This window comes from Pan paniscus, chromosome 4 (assembly GCF_029289425.2).
Source record: "Pan paniscus chromosome 4, NHGRI_mPanPan1-v2.0_pri, whole genome shotgun sequence".
Lineage (NCBI taxonomy): Eukaryota > Metazoa > Chordata > Mammalia > Primates > Hominidae > Pan > Pan paniscus.
In genome coordinates, this window is record NC_073253.2 from 1,672,388 (window position 1) to 1,691,901 (window position 19,514).

Sequence of the window (19,514 nt, forward strand, 5' to 3'; positions counted from 1 at the left end):
CGGGGGAGAGTGGGAGGTGGGCAGGAGGCTGACTTTCCAGGAGGGCTTCCTCACTTTCCCCTCTGAACAGCCATGTAGTCTGTGTGCTATTAAAAGCCCGCCCCGTGAATCCAGGAACCTTCAACAGGAGCCTTCACAAGCGCAGCTAACTGGACTTGGAACACTTACGTGCAGTCACACCACGCGGCCTGGAGCTCAGACACGGTGGAATTTCTACAAGATGCTGGGCAGGTTCTCTCACACTATGTTGAGCTCCTCCGGGATAGGGCCTGTCTCTCATCTCTTTCCTGTACCCCGGAACCCCTCTGCTAGCAACTACGGGGCTGTCCCACCTGCTGTGTGCAGGTGACGAGGGGTCTCCACGCACGCGGGCCCTGCTGACTCCGGGACCAGCCCTTGGTCCATGAGAGGGTGCGGCTTGAGTCCCCTGCCCTGTTCCAGTCCCCACCTCGTGCCTGCTGGACTCGGGAGGTGCTTCTCTATGTGAGCAGCTCACGGGACACTCTGCTTAGACTTGGACAGCTCTTAGGTTGCCTGCCCAGACCAGGCAGCACAGCTTTGCTTTGTGAGCCTCCAGGCCTCTGTGGTTCAGCGGGGGAAGCACTGCAGGCAATCCCTAATGAAAGTGTGCGGCCACCTTCCAACAAAACTCTATTTACAAACACCAGCGTCCGACGGCCTTGCCCGGCGGGCCCTGACTCGGTGGCGGATGACAGAAGCAAGTGCCTACTGGACACAGTGATGCTGCTGAGCCAGAGGGAGGCTTGCGTGAGCAACGGGACAGGGCCGAGGCCCCTGCTGCTCTCATCCAGCACTCGGCGTCCTTTGTCCCCACTGCCCCGGAAGCTCTAACTTCGACCTTGATCCTCACAGGCATAGGTGAGTAGACAGCCCGACTCACCTCCAGCTTCCCCTCCCAACACAGAGGCGCGGCCCAAGTGCAGGACTCACAACGGACCGTGACAGGGGTCCAAGACCATGTGAGGTTTTTTCGGTGGGTCTAGAAGGGAGGGTGGAAGCCACCTTCAGGAGACTATAGATGAGTTCAGGGATCAGCCTGTCCTTCTGGGCGGAGTCTTGAGGCCCCTGACTCCAGCCACAGTGACCTCAGTCTCAAAGCAGCCTTTAGGGGCCCACCCCAGGCCCTGCCCCCAGCCTCCTGTGCACTCAATTTGCTCAAGCGACAACCCACATGCGGGCGCTGGACCTCGGGGCAGGTGCCAGAGTGGGGGCAGTGGGCAGACGGGGGAAGGGCAGGTGGCCCGAGGTCCCTTACCAGGAGAAAGCAGGGGCTGACCAGCTTCCAGCACAGCCGCCAGTACAGGCTGGGCCGCTGCCCAGTCATCTGCTGGATGTCGTCACTGAACTGCCCAACACCTGAGGGAGAAGAGGTGGCATCAGTGCCCATCGGGGCAGCGCATTCCCCCGATGCTGGACACGTGTGGGGGTCCTCGCTGACTCCCAAGGGCCCCACCTACCGGCCCCAGGCTTCGGCTGCACCCAGCCTCCTGCAGAGGAGGCCAGGCCACACCCCAGCCCACTGGGTGCCTCGCTGACGGGTGGGAGCCCACGTGCCTGCTCCACCCTGGAGATGCACCAGGAAGAGCCGTGCCCCGGCGGGTGCTCCCCGCGCCCCGGCAACAGCCCCTCGGGTCCTCCTCCCCATCCCATGGCTCTCCCTGTCTCCCTCTGCTGCTGGTACTTCTTGTTCACTTAAAAAGATTATGGTAAAATACACATAACATAAAACTTACCATTTTAGCCATTTTTACGTGTAGAGTTCATAATGTATCAATACATTCACATACTGTGTAACCGTCACCACTGTCCATCTTCAGAACTCCATCCTCCAAAATGAAATTCTGCCCTCATGAAACGCCAACTCCTCCCGACCCCCAACCCCTGCCAGGCCCCGGCACCATCTGCTTTTTGTCTCAATGAATGTGACTCCTGTGGGAACCTCCCGTCAGTGGAGTCACGTGGCACGGGGCCTCTGCAACTGGTTTACTCCCTGTAGAGTGTCCCTGAGGCAACCTAAGCTGCGGCCCACATCAGCATTCCCTTTTGTTTTAAGGCCGAATCATATTCCCTCATGAGTATACCGTCACCGTGTCCTCAGAAAAGCTATTTCTAGAAACATAATAAACATTTTTTCTCCCCAAAAGCAAGTACCAGCAGTCCACTTTAGAAATGCATATTTTTCTTTCACTGGTATTATCTAACTTCTTCTAGGAACTGGCCCTAAGACCTTAAGAGTGGTTTCTCCCCCCACATCTGGCCTGGTCTGTGACTCGTGTGACCGCGGCTGATCTGCTGAGATTTGGGGCAAGTCTTGCGGTTGTCCCGTGTCCCGTCAGAAAGAAGCCTCCCCACAGAATCCCCTCTTCACACCCACCCGGCATCCGAGCTCTGAACATGAGAGATGGACGTGGGAGGCAGCGGGGATGCAGAGAGGTGAGGCCGGAAGAAGCCAAGAGGGGCGTCCCCAAGGCCCCTCGGCCCCCAGACCCTGCCTCCCAGCAGCAGGTCCCAGGGCCCCTGCCAGAGCAGGAGTCATCAGCTCCAAGACCTACAGGACCGCAGCGCGCTGGAAGCCCGGCGTATTCCGGCACATCTTATTAGAGCACAGGTTTTGTTTCATTTAGATGAGAGGGGCGTGGATTTCTCTTTGGAAAAATAACACAGATCTCGGTCTTCTGAGGCGCAGGTCGCCAGGGCCAGCTTCTCCCCATCTCCTGTGGTTCCGGAGGCCATGGCAATTCAAGGCACTTTCTCCCTTCCTCTGTGAAGGTCTATGTTTTGTTCAGGGAAGATGACAATGGAAGTGAGAGACAAAGTATTGATTCCAGACACCCGTGAAAGTACGAGGTTGATATTTCCCTTTTCTGTAGAGCGACACTGAAAACAATGTTCTCAGAATAGGAGCTATTTGTCCTATTTGTCTCAAAGTCAGGGCGTTTATCTGGCTATAAGTTCCATGGCTCTGAGGCAGAGAAAATGACCCCCTTGTTTGCAGGTGAGCCGGGCGTCCTCCAAAACCGGGGCTCACGCAGCACCACAGACGTTCAGCTTTCAGCCGGATCCACACATTTTTTTTTCTTTTTTGAGACGGAGTCTCACTCTGTTGCCCAGGCTGGAGTGCAGTGGCGCAATCTCGGGTGACTGCAACCTCCGCCTTCCGGGTTCAAGCTGAATCATATTCCATCGTAAGTATACCATCAGTGTCTTCAGAAAAGCTACAGCCTCCTGACTAGCTGGGACTATAGCCTTGTGCCACCACACCCGGCTAATTTTTTTTTTTTTTTTTTTAGTAAAGATGGGGTTTTACCATGTTGGCCAGGATGGTCTTGATCTCTTGACCTCGTGATCTGCCCGCCTCGGCCTCCCAAAGTGCTGGGATTACAGGCGTGAGTCACCGTGCCCGGACCACACATTCATGGCGAGATGCCCTGGCTCAGCCTCGCCACCTCCCTGGAAGTGAGCTCGCCAGGTAAGCGGAGCTGGCACTCCCGCCCATTTTACAGAAGAGAGAACTAAGGGGAGTCGAGGTGACTTGGCCAGGTCAGCATGCGGGGAAAGGGCAGCCCTGGCTCCAGGCTGGGTTTTCTGTTGCTGTTTAAACCACTGGTGGAAGTCCCAGGACACAGCTGGGGCAGCACAATGGGCCAGGAGCTGCACCCCGTTCGAGCGCCGCCCGCTGATCATCAGGCCCCGACTGCTCTGGAGCTCTGGTCAGCAGGGAAGGCGATGACGGCACCTTTGAAAGGCACCATGTCACATCCCTGCTGAAACCCAGCATGGATCTGACTGTGTTCCCCTGGGTGGGATGGGCTCACCGGTGCCTCTAGCATGGAGGAGGCAGAAGACGCCCAACGGCTGTGAACACCTCTGACCACAGTGTGCGTCTTCTGGCTGCCATCCAAGCTAAGCACCTCACTGATCCCATCAAAGGGACCAGTGCCAAGCCTCTCCCCTCTGTGGAGCTGTGATGACCACAACCCAGGCTTCCTGCCACTGAAAGGTGTTTCCTCACGGCGCCTTTTTCAGAAGGGGAGCGGCACAGCCACCAAACAAGAGGGTGCTGGCTTGGCTGCCTCCCCCCGGACTCACCATAGAACCAGGCCACTCCAATGGCTTCGATGAGCACTCCAAAGAGGATGGATGTGCCGGCTGCAAAATGGTCCAGGAGCGTGAAGACGTAGATGCCACCCTGGAAGAGAGGGGAGCCTGTGGACCTACAGAAGGGCTTTCCCCAGAGGTAAACCCAGCCTGGGGATTCACTGTGCACACAAATTGTTTCACTCACTGCAAAACTCTGGTTTGAGGCCCTAAAATTCAACCCACACGCAGCTTCTTAGGGCCACGTGTATTACAAAAAATAAAAATAAAAATGACCTCTCCTTTCCCTTCCTAGGGCTTCACGTGCAATTAGAAATGGAAGCAACCGAATGTGGAACTTGGCAGTGCCTCCCTTGGAGAGGGAGTGGCCTGGGCTCCCCCTCCCACATAGATAGGCTCTGCCACCACACCCCCAGCGTCCCCCAGTCCCCAAACCCTAGAAGGAGGCAGCTTCAGCCTGGGGTGCTTCTGGGGGAGCTGTCCAGGTGCTGAAGTGACTCTGGGACCAAGCTCTGGATGTGCAGTTACCCTGTGCACTGGTACGAGTCATTTTCTGGGGTGGGTGGGTTCGCAGCTCCCTGGAAGTGCTGTGGTTCTGTCTGGCCTGACAGTCCCAGCCAGGGCACCCCGTGCCACGTGCTAAGGAGACATGACCAGGAGAAGGCGAAGCCGGCGATGGTACGTACGTTGGTGACGCAGAACAGGGACAGAAGGAAGGTCGCCAGGACGATGAAGAGCGTGAAGAGCTCACGGTGTCTGTGCAGCAGCTGGAACTCATCGATGAGCCCGGTGATCACTGACTCCATACCGCCCATCTGCACACAGAGCACAGGGTCGGGCTGCAGGCTGGCGGCGCTCCTGACCGCAGCCTGGGCCAAGACCTACTTGTCACCCAGTGGACGCACACCCGGGGATGGACACGGAACAGGGGCCACATGGCCGTCCAGGGTGCAGGATGCCTGGTAGTGAGGACAGCTGTTGGCGAGGGCTTCTATGGCAGCACGACCGCAGGAGAGAGGACCCAGAGGGACCACTGTATCCACGGTAGGGGGTTTGCAGCCTCTTCGACGTCTCTGGGCGGGTAAGATGCGGCATGGCTAAAATAATGCCACCCCGTCCACTGCTGCTGCACGGGCTCAGCTTGGCCAGATTTTCCTGAGCAAGATGCGTCCCCCACACAAAGCTTTCGGCTGCACCTGGCCTTGTCATTGGCTACGCCTTCCCGACAGAGCCTCCTGACTCCCGGCATCCTCCTGTGGGACACCGTCCAGGCACCTGACTCCTGCTTAGTGACCTTCTTCACCTTGCTCGGTCCAGACCCCCCTTCATGCTCTCATGTCAGGAACATGAGGCCTGTGGTCAACCCAGGAGCCGTGGACGAGGTGGATAGGATATGAGTGGGGGGCCGGGTGCATGACCAGCGTTTATAAGGCAAGGGATTCTGAGTTCTTTGGTCCCAAGCAGCTGACAGGGAAGAAGGAGCCTGAGAAAGTGCAGCAGGCCCAGGGCCAATCAAGGGCTGGACCCGCCGCCCCCAGCAGCTGGAGGTGCAGGGGCCACACACAAAGCATTCAGGGCCAGGCCTGGGATTGGTGGGTGCCAGGAACTTCTGTTGCCCTCCTCATTCCTCGTGGGGTAGCTGAGGCTTCCAGGGAAAGCCATGAGATATGAAGGACCTGCTGTGTGCCCTCCAAGGCCCCACCACTCTGGTGTCCGGAGCCAAGTCTTTGGTGGCTGGGGCCCTGCTGCACGTGCATGCATGTCTGTGTGTATGTGTGTGTATGTATGTGTGCATGTGTGTGTGCATGTGTGTGTTCGTGTGTGTGTTCATGTATGTGTGTGCGTGCATGTGTGTGCATGCATGTGTGTGGTGGTGTGCATGTGTGTGTTCATGTGTGTGTGTGTTCATGTATGTGTGTGCATGTCTCTGTGTATGTGTGTGCATGTGTGTGTTCGTGTGTGTTCGTGTATGTGTGAGTGCGTGCATATGGGTATGTGTGTATGTGTGTGTATGTGCATGCATGTGCGTGGTGGTGTGCATGTGTGTGTTCGTGTATGTGTGTGTGTGCATGTGTGTGCACATTTCCAGGATCTGTAGGTGGCTCAGGGCAGGGCACACAGGTACCCCAGAGTAGGGGGATAAAGGGAAAGGTAAACTCCAGTCACCACTCACCCCAGCCCCGAGAAAGGTCTCCCAAATAATCACGGGGCTCGCCCAAGTCAAGGACAGGAGGTCTGGGGGCCGTCCGTGAGCCCAGGGATCTTGCCTAGCCCTGGGAGGGCAGGGCCCCCTCGGGTGGAAGGAACCCAACTGCCGAGGACAGGGCCGGGCGGTGCGGGTTACTCACGGCGCTGTCGATACCCAGGGTGAGCAGCATGATGAAGAAGACCACGGCCCAGGCCGAGGACAGAGGGAGCGTGGCGATGGCTTCCGGGTAGATGATGAAGATCAGCCCCGGCCCTGAAACAGAACCCGCCCTGCTTGCCACAGAGCCCACGCTGTGCTCTCCCACCCATCCTTCCCCACCCCGCCCCGAGAAGCATGGCCTGCCACAGGCCTGTAGAGACTAGGGCTGGTGCGGCTCTGCTGAAAAGCCCCCTTCTGTATGTCCAGCAGACCTGGCCTGGGACTCAGGAAAGCGGAAACCCAGAACTGATCAGAGGGCTTTGGTTCATGCCCACCACCCAGCAATGGGGCTCCTCCAAATTACCTGGGTCCTTTTGGGCTATGGGGGTGCTTGGGGAAGGAAGGGGCAGAAACAAGGAGGGGGCAGGAGGGGTTTCCAGGCTGGTCCTGCCCCTCATCCCAGGGACACCTGCTAATGTCCTTCTAGTTAGTTTTTCCTGCACATATCATGTAATATACACACACAGACACATGCGCGCACATGTATGAACACTCATTTGTGCATTCAAACTCATACATGCAAGAACACATCCACATGCACGCACACAGACCCATGCACGTGCATGCACACACACACACAAACACACACAAATCACACACGTCCACACTATTTAGTAGCCTAATTTCTAAAATTAGCAAAACATTTAGGGATACATTCCCGACCTCTGCCTTCCAGGCACACGAGGAAGCTGAGGTCCTCCCACCCTCCCGTGAGGTTAGACGTGGCTGCACTTGGCCAATGTGCTGTGAACCCACAGTGAGCGGGTCCCTGCGAGTGAAGCTCGGTAGAGGAGTGTGTGGCTCCTTCACCACCTCCCCTGCCGCGGGGTCCCGCAGGCCATATTGAGACAGGCTCCTGTCAGCTGGGGCCCTGAGGGCTCAGAGGAGCAGCACATCCTGACGGATACAGGGGCCCAGATGGTGGCTTCGGAGATAAGAGACAAACCTGCTACCTTGCTATCCCTGCAAGCGAGGGGCACGCCAGGCTGAGGGCGGCATGGCAAAGGCGGAGGAGGGGTTCCCCCACAGCTCTCTCGGGAAACGACACGCGCTTCCTGCTACCAGCAGGCAGACTCGGATGGAGGTGGAGGGGATGAGAGTGTGGCAGGCACGCGACCAAAAGTCAACGCAGTTTGGTCTCTGATGACCCCAAAGTAAAAACCAGTCCCATAGGCAATTGACCTTTGACCATTTCAGAAGCCTCACATCCTCCACTGGCTGGCACCATCTCCCGAGCCCAATCTGCCTGCAACAGAGTCCCCTGTCCTCAGCAGGCACGTGTCTGGCCCTAGCCTGCACGAATAGGCCTGCGCCTGGCCTTTTAAATAATCAAAGGCCAGAGCCAGGGGCCGTTCCTAAAGGTCTTTCAGGGGCCTCACTGTCAGCCAAGCAGCGGGGTCAGACCTGGGCTCTCGCAGCTCCCAGATACCCTGGTGGATGGGGACAGCCTCCGCGTGGGGTGGGGGAGGCAGGCTCGCCTGAGATGTTCCGGGGCTTAGATGGTACCAGCCAGGAGCCTGGGAAGATATTCATCAGCTCAGGGAATGTAATGTCAACACCCTTGCCTTCGTTTCTGTACCTAAGTTAACATTTCACCCTATTTTCTTGAGAATTAAGGCTGTAAATGACATTTACTTTGCTTGTCATGAAATGCACAGAAGAACATTCAACTTTATTTTCAGGGGTTAATAGAGGTTTTTGCAAACTATGCTCGTTATCATAATAAAGGGCAAAAAGAATGAAGAAAAGGCATAAATGCGGCACCGAGTAAATTTCACTGCTCTGCATTTATTTGCATGATGCTCCCTTTCTCCCGCTTTGACTGAATTTTTTTTTTTCTAGTGGAAAGAACATGGGCTTAGGAGGCCCACCTCTGAGCTGTGGCTCCAGCCCCGACCCTGGCTTTCTGTTGCAAGCATGGAGTGGGCCCTTTCAGGTCTCCGAGCGTGTTCCTACCTGCCGTGTGAGGGTCCTAGTGCCCCACTCTGTGAGACTCAGGTGCGGTCAAGGCTGCCCCCACTTGGTGCTTGTCGCTCCCCGCCTTCACTGAGCCCCAACATCCAGGCAGACATCAGTCAGCAACAACACCCACACGGGACAGGGGCTTTTCTGAGCACAATCATTCCTCACAAATGTAGTACCCCCACCCAACCCCCGGAGAAGACAGTCCAGAGGAAGCAAGGATGGGGACGCAGGATGGGAGCCCACCCAACCCAGGCCCGTGTCTGGAGGGAAAGGGCCTCCTTCACATCCATGTGGCAGAGCAGGCCGGGAGGCAGGCGGGGGCTCTGCTGGCTGACAGAGACCGAGAAGCCTTGGGACTCCCTGGAGCTCTCGGTTGGCCCAAGTTAGGGCTGCCAACGCCACAGCTTTCCACTGCAAGCACCGGAGCCAGGCACGTGGCCCCAAGTGCCTGGGCCCACTCTCAGGCCCTGCATCTGTGCCCGTCCTGCCAGCTCCATCCTGCCTGGCACACTTCTTGCTGTGGCCAAGGCCTCCCCCCACCACTCACCTGTGCCTGCCCGAGACCTGGACCCCTCCCCACCCTCTCGGAGACAACTCCAGGCGTGCAGGGACACTCAGCGTCATGCGTCGGCCTGGGGAGCGGGCAGGGACACCCTGTGCTGGAGGTCCCAGGGATCTCCCGGCTGCTCTGTGGCCAAGCTGATGTTTGCGGCATCCCAGCCTGCCTCCAGGTGTTGCTGGAACAGCTCATTCCTCCCCTTCCCTGAGCTGCATGTTCCCACACCGGGTGGCAAGCAAACATCTAGAGGGCCCTCAGTGACAGCATCTACGCCAGACCCTGGTGGGGCAGCCTCATGTGGCATCTGCAGGGAGCAGTTGAGGGACCGAGGCACCAACTGTGCTGCTCAGCTGCATTTGGGCTTGAGGTTCCCCAGCCCAGGGTGGGGGGCCCGGAGGGGCAGGGCGGGGAAGGCGCTGGGTGGGGGGCCCGGAGGGGCAGGGCGGGGAAGGCGCTGGGTGGGGGGCCCGGAGGGGCAGGGCGGGGAAGGCGCTGGGTGGGGGGCCCGGAGGGGCAGGGCGGGGAAGGCGCTGGGTGGGGGGCCCGGAGGGGCAGGGCCGGGAAGGCGCTGGGTGGGGGCAGGTCTGTACTGGGATGTGTACCGCCATCCTTCAAGAGTGAGGCAGCAACTCTCACTGAAGTCGCTCAGGGCCCCTGCGTCTCCTTCCTCTTTCACAAGGAAAAAGGCTTTGCTGAGAGCTCGGCGCTGGTGCTACACGGAGCAGGCCCAGGTACAGCAGGAGGGGCTCACCGTCCTTGGCCACGTCCCCGATGGGCACACTGTGCTTCTGTGCCATGTACCCCAGGAAGGAGAAGACGACGAAGCCGGAGGAGAAGCTCGTCAGGGAGTTGATGGAGGTGGTGACAATCGCGTCCCTGTAAGAACAAGACACGCCGTCTCAGGAACCAGCTGAGCTGCAGCAGCTGCAATTTTCCAGTCATTATTCTTAATTTACTGTGTCTGGGGAAGGGGGCGGGAGGTCTTCGGAGGGGCTACTTTTCCCAGTGAGCACGGCCAGCTCCTTAGCAGCCTGGCAGAGCTGTCCTTGGGCCACCTTGGTCCCCTAGCTGAGCTGCTCAAGGCTCAGCCATCAAGGCTCAGGGTGGGCAGAACAGACGGCCACCCCTGTGCCCCGCGAGTCTTGCTGTGGACACCTCACCCAGGGCAGATCTTCTAGAAGCTCTAGGAGCACACACCTCCCGGGGACCTCGCTAAGATGCAGATCCTGACTGGGCGGGTCTCATGGGGTCTCGGGGGCTGTGTTTCCTGTGAACTCCCAAGGGCGCTGGTGCTGCGGGCCTGGGGGCCCCACTCTGAGGGCTGAGAAACCAGAGGGCTGGAGGCAAGCGAAGGACGAAGAGGGAGGGTCCTGGGGTCGGTCAGGGCACCAGCGTCCTCCTCCTGGGTTCCTGTGTGGCCTGTCACTGGGGTGGAAGGACCACACACTTCATCTGCAGCACCTGGACCCAGGTGGACGCAGGTGGGCTGCGGGCAGGCGCTGCCTCGGGACCTGCCTTCCAGCGCCCACTCTCAGTGAAGCCTCTTGTGGTCTGCCTGGCCATTCTGCTGCACACACTGTCCTTGTATTTTTACCGTGTTTCTAGCCTCATGATGTGAAAGAAAGTAAGCACAAGTCCATAAAGGTCAAAGCAAGCAGATCCCGTATAAAATTCTGTTTCTGTTTTTAGAAGGATTTGGGGTCCGGCACGGGGCTTCAGGTGCCTGCCAGTAAGTAACACGGGGTGCATATGGGATGGGGGGACACACTCAGGGGGTTGTGAAGCTGGACCCTGAGCGAGGGAGGACAGAGACCCCCCGGGGCTGGTGTGAGGGAGGAGAGTGTGTCCTTGTGGAGGTAGGGGCTGGCCTTGCCACTCGGGGCCCTCAGTGGGGAATCTGGCCGCAGGTCAAACCTAGGCAGGTCCCTCCCAGGAGGCGACACACCCACTGGCTTCAGTGCCTTCTTTAAAGTTGAAATCAAAATCGTGTTGGGAGCTGCCTCGCTGTCGCTTCTGTCTGAAAGGCCACGCAGCTCACAGGTTTGCGGGTTCAGTGGATCCGCCCTGTTCTCATCCAGGGACACACTATTTCTGGAAGTCAGCGACCTCTCCCCAGTATTGATGAGGCCCCTGCCTGGCCCTGCTAGGGGCTCACCTGTAGCAGTTGTTGGTGAACTTGTTGTAGCTGGAGAAGGCGATCAGCACCCCGAACCCCACGCCCAGGGAGAAGCACACCTGGGTGGCCGCGTCGATCCAAACCTGCAGAGCCAGAGGGCGGTGAGAGGCTGTCCCAGGAGAACGCAGGCCACAGGCAAAGGACCTGAGCACCCTTCCTGTCCCAGCCCCACACTGAGGCCTCTAAACTCAACACCATCCTCAAGAAGTAAATGGCAGCAGACGACTGGTGGAAGACGCAGCCTCAGGAAGTGAACCCTCCCGGGCCAGCGGCCTGGAAGAGCCTGAGAAGCAGGGGGCTGTCTGTGTTCATTGATCTGGGATTCCCCATGGAGTATCAAGGCAGCGATTCCATAGAATCAGAGGTGCCCTGCTCCATAGCCCTCAGAACAGCATGGACTCATCCACACACGGCATGACCGCGGCGTCCTAATAACCCTCGGAACAGCGCGGCCTCATCCACACACAACATGACCGCAGCGTCCTAATAGCCCTCAGAAGAGCACGGACTCATCCACACACAACATGACCGCAGCGTCCTAATAGCCCTCGGAACAGCATGGCCTCATCCACACACAACATGACCGCAGCGTCCTAATAGCCCTCGGAACAGCACGGCCTCATCCACACATGACATGACTGCAGCGTCCTAACAACCCTCGGAACAGCACAGATTCATCCACATGCTGTATAATGGTGGCACCCTGATAACCCTCAGAAAGTCATGAACTTACCCACACACGACATGATGATGGCACCCTGATAACCCTCAGAGCAACATGGACTCATCCACGCACAACATGATGGCAGCACCCTAATAACCCTCAGAAAGTCATGAACTCATCCACACACAACATGACCGTGGCACCCTGATAACCCTCAGAACAGCATGGACTTATCCACACTCACACCAGCCCTAGAGGGGTCTCCATCCTCCCTTGATCAGGGTCCAGCTTCACAACCCCCTGAGTGTGTCCCCCCATCCCATGTGCGCCCTGCTGCATGATGGCAGTGCCCTGAAACCCTCAGAACAGCATAAACTCATCCACACACTACATGATGGTGGCGTCCTGATAACGCTCAGAACATCACAGACTCAACCACAGGCTACATGATGGCGGCTTCCTGATAACCCTCAGAACATCATGGATCATCCGCAAGCTGCATGATGGCGGCTTCCTGATAACCCTCAGAACATCATGGATCATCCACAAGCTGCATGATGGCGGCACCCTGATAACCCTCAGAACAACATAAACTCATCCTGAGGCTACATGATGGCGGCGCCCTGATAACCCTCAGAACAGCATGGATCATCCACATGCTGCATGATGGCAGCACCCTGATAACCCTCAGAAAGGCATGGACCCATCCACATGCTACATGATGATGGTGTCCTGATTGGACACGCACCAGCAATGCCTGCTTTGTATCTTTCCCAAAACATGAGCAGTACAGGTGCACAGTGGCACCTGGGCATGGCCAGGAGCCCACCTGCAGCTTAGACACTGGTGCTGTGCCTGCCCAACTCGGGGGATGGCACCCACAACTCTGGACGTGAAAGGAAAGGTGGGTGGGTCCACGATTGGACCATTGTGGTATTTTAAAAAGTCAGCCACAACCTGCTAAGGTGAGGGCACTGCGGAGACCATTCAGTGACTCAGATGTCCACCTTGGCTCTCCCTGGGCCTTGGATAGGGGAGAAGGAGCAGCCAACCCCCCCTTGGAGGCATTTGAGGGACTGGTCAGTTAGGGCTGTTCCTGCAAGTCCCTGGAGCCCATGGTATAGGCCTGTGGGCCAGGATGCTGAGGCAGAGACACCAGATGCTCCTGCTGGGGAGGCCAGGTGGGTCTCAGGGCATCCCAGGTCCCAGGTCAAGCTTGCCTGAGCTTGACTGAGCAAGGGAACTGGGTGCTGCAGAGGGGGCGGGGCCCTCTGTCCTTTGGGCAGCATGTCAGAGCCTCAAGGCAACCCCAGTTCCTGGGACAGTGTGTTTGGAGGCAGATGGCCAGGCCCCGCAGTCAGGACTCTGCAGGTGGCCAGTGTTTCAGCATGAGGGGAGGAGCCAAGCCGAGAGTGGCTGGGTGGGCAGTGGGTGGAGAGGCTCATACCCTGATGTGGCTTCCATGCTGATCATCAGCCACCTGCCTGGCCACGTAGCTGCAGGCTGGATCAGGTGTCACAGGGGAGCGCCTGCCTCCTCCTCACCCTGATCTGTGTGTGCAGCTCAGGCCTCTGCCCAGTGCCACCCCACAGCCAGTGCCCATGGCTGCCTCCCTGGGCCTCACCTCATGCACTTTCACTCCAGGACCTGCAATTGTCCTTTCCTTCCATTTCTTTCCTGATTTCTCTTCACTATACATCAATCCATCATCTATTACCTATCAATCAATCATCTATCTATCTATCATCTATCACTGTCATCTATCAATCCATCACCAATCTATCATCTATCTGTCATCTCTATAATCTATCAACTGTCTATCATCTATGAATATATGAAGTACATGTGTGTGTATGTATCTATCTCCATCCATCCTATTGTATATCCATCCTATCTACCTACCTATCATCCATCCATCCACCCATCCATCATCCATCCATCCACCCATCCATCATCGATCCATCCATCCATGCTATCCAGCTACCTATCATTCATCCATCCACCCATCTGTCCATCATCCACCAATCCACCCATCATCCATCCATCCATCCATCCACCCACCCATCCATCATCCATCCATCCATCCATGCTGTCCAGCTACCTACCTATCATTCATCCATCCACCCAAACATCCATCATCCAGCAATCCACCCATCATCCATCCACCCAAACATCCATCATCCATCCATTATCCATCCATCCATCCTATCTAGCTACCTACCTATCATTCATCCACCCATTCACCCATCCATCATCCATCCATCCATCCATCCATGCTATCCAGCTACCTACCTATCATTCATCCATCCACCCAGCCATCCATCATCCAGCAATCCACCCATCATCCATCCACCCATCCATCCCATCCATCATCCATCCATTATCCATCCGTCCATCCTATCTAGCTACCTTTCATCCACCCATTCACCCATGCATCATCCATTCATCATCCATCCATCCATCCATCCATCATCCATCCATCCATACTATCCAGCTACCTACCTATCATCCATTCCTCCATCCACCCATCCATTATCCATACATCCAGCCAGCCAGCCTTCCATCCACCCATCCTATCTATCCATTCTATCTACCCACCTATCATCCATCCATCCTATCCACCTACTTACCTAGCATTCATCCATCCATCCATCCATCCATCCATCCATCCATCCATCCATCCATCCAATCTATTCACTGTCTCCACCTAATTTTTGACATCTCATCTTTGTAATTTGTTCTCCAGTGAGCATCTTTTCACATGCACTGGTGTTTGTTTTGCCTCCTCCTGGGGCTGCCTATTCTTCCTAGCTGGAGCACTAGGCTCTACGTTGTCCTTGTGGTATTTTTCTTTGATTCTATAACATGCCATGGTCCTGCAAACACACCCCTTGGCTTCATTTTGGCCTTTCTGGGGTCCAGACGCCCTGCTGACTTCATGGTTTGTCCGGCTCTAGCTCTGCACTTGTGGGCCCCCGGCCACAGCTGATTTTGCTGCCCTGGTTGTCCTCCTCTCTCTTCCTTGGCTCCCGTGGGCCACACGCCTGCTGCACCCATGGCTCCTGTCTCCACAGGGCTTCCCCTTCAGTGCTGCAGACACACTTCCACCCCCACCCCCACCCAACTGCTTTGCAGGCTCATAGGTGCCATGTCCAGGTGCCCTCTCACTGCACCTGTCAGCTGCTGCCTCCCTGGGGCTTCCTGGGAGGCTTGCAGCCGTGCCCGCCCATCCCTTCTCCCCTTCCTTCCCACTTCTGCCTTGGGTTTACACTTGCCTCGTGACCCCCAGACCTGGCTCCACCGGCCCACCCACACAGGGCAGCACCTCTCAACGGCCTCCTGCCTCACACCCCAGCTGAGATGGCCCTTCCCCTCTTGCTGCATTGTCCTCCCACAGCAACATGGATGCCCCTGGGCGGCTTTGGGGCCTGCCACCTCCCCCACTTAGTCCACCTGATTTTCAACGATGCCCCAAGGGAGCTGCCATTTTTGTCATGCCAGCCTTCCACCAACAGCTGCTTCTGTTTCTGGGCCTGTTTGCCAGGAATGGTGCAGCCCTTTCTCCTCCCTTTCTGGACAAGGGACCCATCCCCTATGGCCCAGCTGAGTCTCCTCTCTCCGGGAGGCTTTCTCCAAATATTTTAACCCTGAATTATGTCTTCTTTTGCTGACCAAATCTGCAGCCTGAGTCTAGATGGAGTTTCTGATGTAATTTGATTTAGATGACTCGTGCTGTATCACAGGTACTTGGGATTTGGCTTCCCGATGAAAGAACCCTGGTGTCTGCAACTCTGACACCTCTCAGCCCTGGCAGGCAATGAATATGGAAACCTGGGAATGCCAGAGCCCCTGTGGACTGTGAAGCAGTGAGCAGACTGTACTCACAGACGCCTCGCAGAGCCGGTAGAAGTCAACGCTCAGGTATGCTCTGATGCCGTCTATGGCTCCAGGGAGGGTGACCCCACGCAGGAGCAGGGCAGTGAGGACCACGTATGGCATGGTGGCTGTGATCCATACCACCTGCAGGAGAGGACAGTGTCACCAGGCTGCACAGGCAGGGTCCTTGGTGGGAGCAGACACTGGCACAAGGGCACCGGGTTGCCCTGACGGCTTGTCCTCTGATTGGGAGGCCCAATTCCCAAACATTTCCTGGGACGCCAGCTCAGCAAATGCTCATCGGAGTGAGAAGGTCAGACACTTTCTGTCCTCCCCAGGGATGGAAAGGGAAGAACAACTTGGCAGGGAAAGCACATTCCTTTTCTGCATTCGGTCCGCCAGAGTAGCTGGGAGTGGCTGATGGGGGTTTTCTGATGAGTGGGACGTGAGTGGATTCACACTGGTGAACGACACTGTGGCACGATGAAGGGCAGCTCTGGGCTGTGTCCCTGCGGGAGGCTCCCATGGCTGGTGCCATACTACACGCACTATTCCAAGGGAGGGGTCGTATCTTGGTCAAAACTGGTTTTGGCCCATATAACAACCAAAGTTTTTTTTTTTTTTTTTGAGATGGAGTTTTGCTCTTTTTGCCCAGGCTGGAGTGCAGTGGCATGATCTTGGCTCACTGCAACCTCCGCCTCCTGGGTTCAAGCAATTCTCCTGCCTCAGCCTCCCACGTAGCTGGGATTATAGGCACGTGCCACCGTGCCTGGCTAATTTCGTATTTTTAGTAGAGATGGGGTTTCATCATGTTGGCCAGGCTGTTCTTGAACCCCTGACCTCAGGTGATCTGCCCGTCTCAGCCTCCCAAAATATTTTTATCAACAAAAAAATCATGTTGTGTGTGCCTTCCTGCCAGAAACACTGCTGTGAGTGCTTCCCTCCTGAGGCCCTTCCCCAAACACAGCCACATATGGACCCAAAACCCAACTGTGCCGTGTGTCCACCCAGCCCAGCCACGGCCACGTGTCCCCCCACCCACCCATGGCCACGCATCTACCCAAGCCAACCCGGCACAGCCACAGGTGTACCCTCAATCATGGCCACGTGTACACTCCCAACCTGATCATGGCCATATGAGTCTCCCAAACTCAACCATGGCCATGTGTCCACCCCAACCTGGCCATGGCCACATTTGTAGCACAAAACCCAACTGAGGCCACATGTGCACCTCCTGTCCAGCCACGGCCACATGTCCACTTGGTGGCCCCATGTCTACAGGCCCAATTGGTGACCCCCGAGCCTCACCTTCCCTGAGGTCTTCACACCCTTCCAGAGGCTGAAGTAGAGCAGCACGATGACCAGCACCAGGCAGGCTGTGAGCTGCCACCGCGGAGGCCCCAGGTCGTCGATGCCATGGCTCTGGTGGAGGTGCAGCACGCCACGTCTGCAGAGGGGAGTCAGCGGGGGACTCTGTGGGTGGCTGTCAACCCACCTGGAACTGGACGGCTGAGCTTGTCCGGGGACCTGCCCTCCCCATCTCAGCAGGGCAGAAAGCATCCAGTCTGATGGACAAGAGATGCCTTCCAGGGAGGTCTGGCCCACAGGCCCTGGCAGAGGTGTCAGGGCTGCCCTTGAAACCCGTGGAGCACATGGGAGGCCCAGGAAGCCCTGCCTCACCGTCTGCCCTTGGCACCCCTGCTCACTGGAGCTGGGGAGGGGAAGAGCACCTTGGGTCTTTGAAGAAAAGGAGCCACAGAAACCAAAAGGAAGTTGCTGAGCAATGCTGGGTACCCACCACTGCCCACAGTGCTGCCCACGGTGCTGGGTACCCACTGCTGCCCAGTGCTTCCCATGGTGCTGGGTACCCACCACTGCCCACAGTGCTGCCCACAGTGCTGGGTACCCACTGCTGCCCAGTGCTGCCCACGGTGCTGGGTACCCACTGCTGCCCATGGTGCTAGGTGCCCACCACTGCCCACAGTGCTGCCCACGGTGCTGGGTAACCACTGCTGCCCACAGTGCTGCCCATGGTGCTGGGTACCCACCGCTGCCCACAGGTGCTGCCCACAGTGCTGGGTACCCACCGCTGCCCACAGTGCTGGGTACCCACTGCTGCCCACAAGACAGCCCCAGGGTCCCTCTCCAGGGATGAGGCCGAGCAAACTCTAGCAATAATGCCAGGCACACAGGCGCCAGCCAGCACTGTTTTCTGAGGGGATGGCTCACGACACCTGCTCACAGCCCCTGCTGCTATGAGGATTCCACAAGGAACAGATTCAGTGGATGACTCTGCTCCAGCAGGAATCACTCGCAGTTCCACTGTTTTTTGAAGGATCCCTCAGAAAGGGCAGAACAGAGGGTGAGGGATGGAGCTGACCATCGGCTGTGCTCCTTGCCCCAGGCACAGATCCTGGGCCCCCTTTCTGTGGGAACTCATTCCATCCTGGTGACACTCTCTGTGGGAGAACATGCACCAGGCTACATGCAGTCAGCTGCGTCACCACTGCAGACTGTGACTTGGGGCCAAGGCAACTATAACAGCCGTGCCGCTGCCACCGTAAAGTCAGGAGCTGTGACAGACAGGAGCCGCGTTATGAAAGGAGCTCCCACTGCCCAGGTTTGCTTCTGTTGTGGGTCCACTGAGGTCCCCAGGAGATAACACCTGACACCCATGGTGGAGCCTGGCCGACTGCAGCCTTGGGGAGCTTTCCACCAGCTGCGAGGCATTCCAGGGCCATGTCCCAGGAATTCGGCTCTTCAAACTCCAGAATCATACCAGACACCCTGGCTGCTGCCAACAGGGAAGGCCCCACGAGCCCTGAAAGCACCGGACAGTGTCTCTGTCCTATCCTGGAGGGCGCCCAGGCAGAGGCCCCAGGTTGGCACAGGCCCCAGGTTGGCCGGGTGGGGAGATGGCTGCACCACTGAAACCATCGCCACCATTCTCTGCTCTTCTCCGAGGGCAAGCCGCTCAGTCAAGAGGCTGTCCGTCACCCGCACTGTGCAGGGAAAGTCGTCTGAGCTGGTGGAGGTCACGCCTGCCCTTCCTGGGGCAGTGGGGACTCCCAGGGCCTTCTTCTCACTCCTCCTGCCACACACCAGGCTCTGCCCCTGCTGGCCAGTCCCCGTTGCTCTGCTCCCCCAGCAAGGTCTCATCACTGAGAGCTTCTGAGGCCTCCCAGCAACTTTGTGCAGCCCGGACCACTCCTCCCTCACTGCCCATGGTGTCACTGACCCCAGCATGCCACCCGCCCACGCCTTGGCAGCCTCGGTGCCTCACACACACACGTGCATGAATTATACACCCAGACCAGACAGCACACCCTCTCCCCTTGCCCAGGTGCCTGGAGAAAAGGCAAACTCAGTCAATGCCCATACGTGGCACAGGCCCTCCTGGACCTGAGGGGGAGGCCCAGGGAAAGTGCGCTGCCCCACTCAGGGCCTTCTCACAAGGTTGCGTCCACAGCACACACAGCTGGCTCAGCATTAAACACGAAAGCAACTTCAGACGCAGCACCTTGACACACTGGGTCGAGCCTCTTCTCGAGATTAGAAAGTCACTGTGCTTTGAGGTTATTTGAAAACCCACAGACAATTTAGAGAACCGGACACTCCTGAGTGCTGTCAACCTGAGAAGAGGGGTCCCCAGAGCTGACCACAGCATGGGAACCAGCCATGCCAGGAGCAGGGGAAAGCCGTGCGTCTCCCAGCATGTCCATGCTTCTGAGGACAGGGCAGGCGAGAC

At 57.4% G+C, this 19,514-nt stretch overlaps 1 protein-coding gene across 2 annotated transcripts in view; it reads right to left on the reverse strand.

The window, feature by feature from the left end:
* SLC6A3 (solute carrier family 6 member 3) overlaps nucleotides 1–19,514 on the reverse strand; it is a 52,848-nt gene that overhangs the window by 12,636 nt on the left and 20,698 nt on the right. For both annotated transcript variants that reach the window (XM_063604164.1, XM_063604165.1), the window contains 8 exons: nucleotides 17,075–17,213; nucleotides 15,776–15,910; nucleotides 11,206–11,309; nucleotides 9,802–9,926; nucleotides 6,468–6,580; nucleotides 4,806–4,934; nucleotides 4,111–4,210; nucleotides 1,277–1,377 (listed from right to left, as the gene is read on the reverse strand). In XM_063604164.1, the coding sequence (XP_063460234.1) occupies nucleotides 1,277–1,377; nucleotides 4,111–4,210; nucleotides 4,806–4,934; nucleotides 6,468–6,580; nucleotides 9,802–9,926; nucleotides 11,206–11,309; nucleotides 15,776–15,910; nucleotides 17,075–17,213 (946 nt within the window). The remainder of the gene's footprint in view (nucleotides 1–1,276; nucleotides 1,378–4,110; nucleotides 4,211–4,805; nucleotides 4,935–6,467; nucleotides 6,581–9,801; nucleotides 9,927–11,205; nucleotides 11,310–15,775; nucleotides 15,911–17,074; nucleotides 17,214–19,514) is intronic.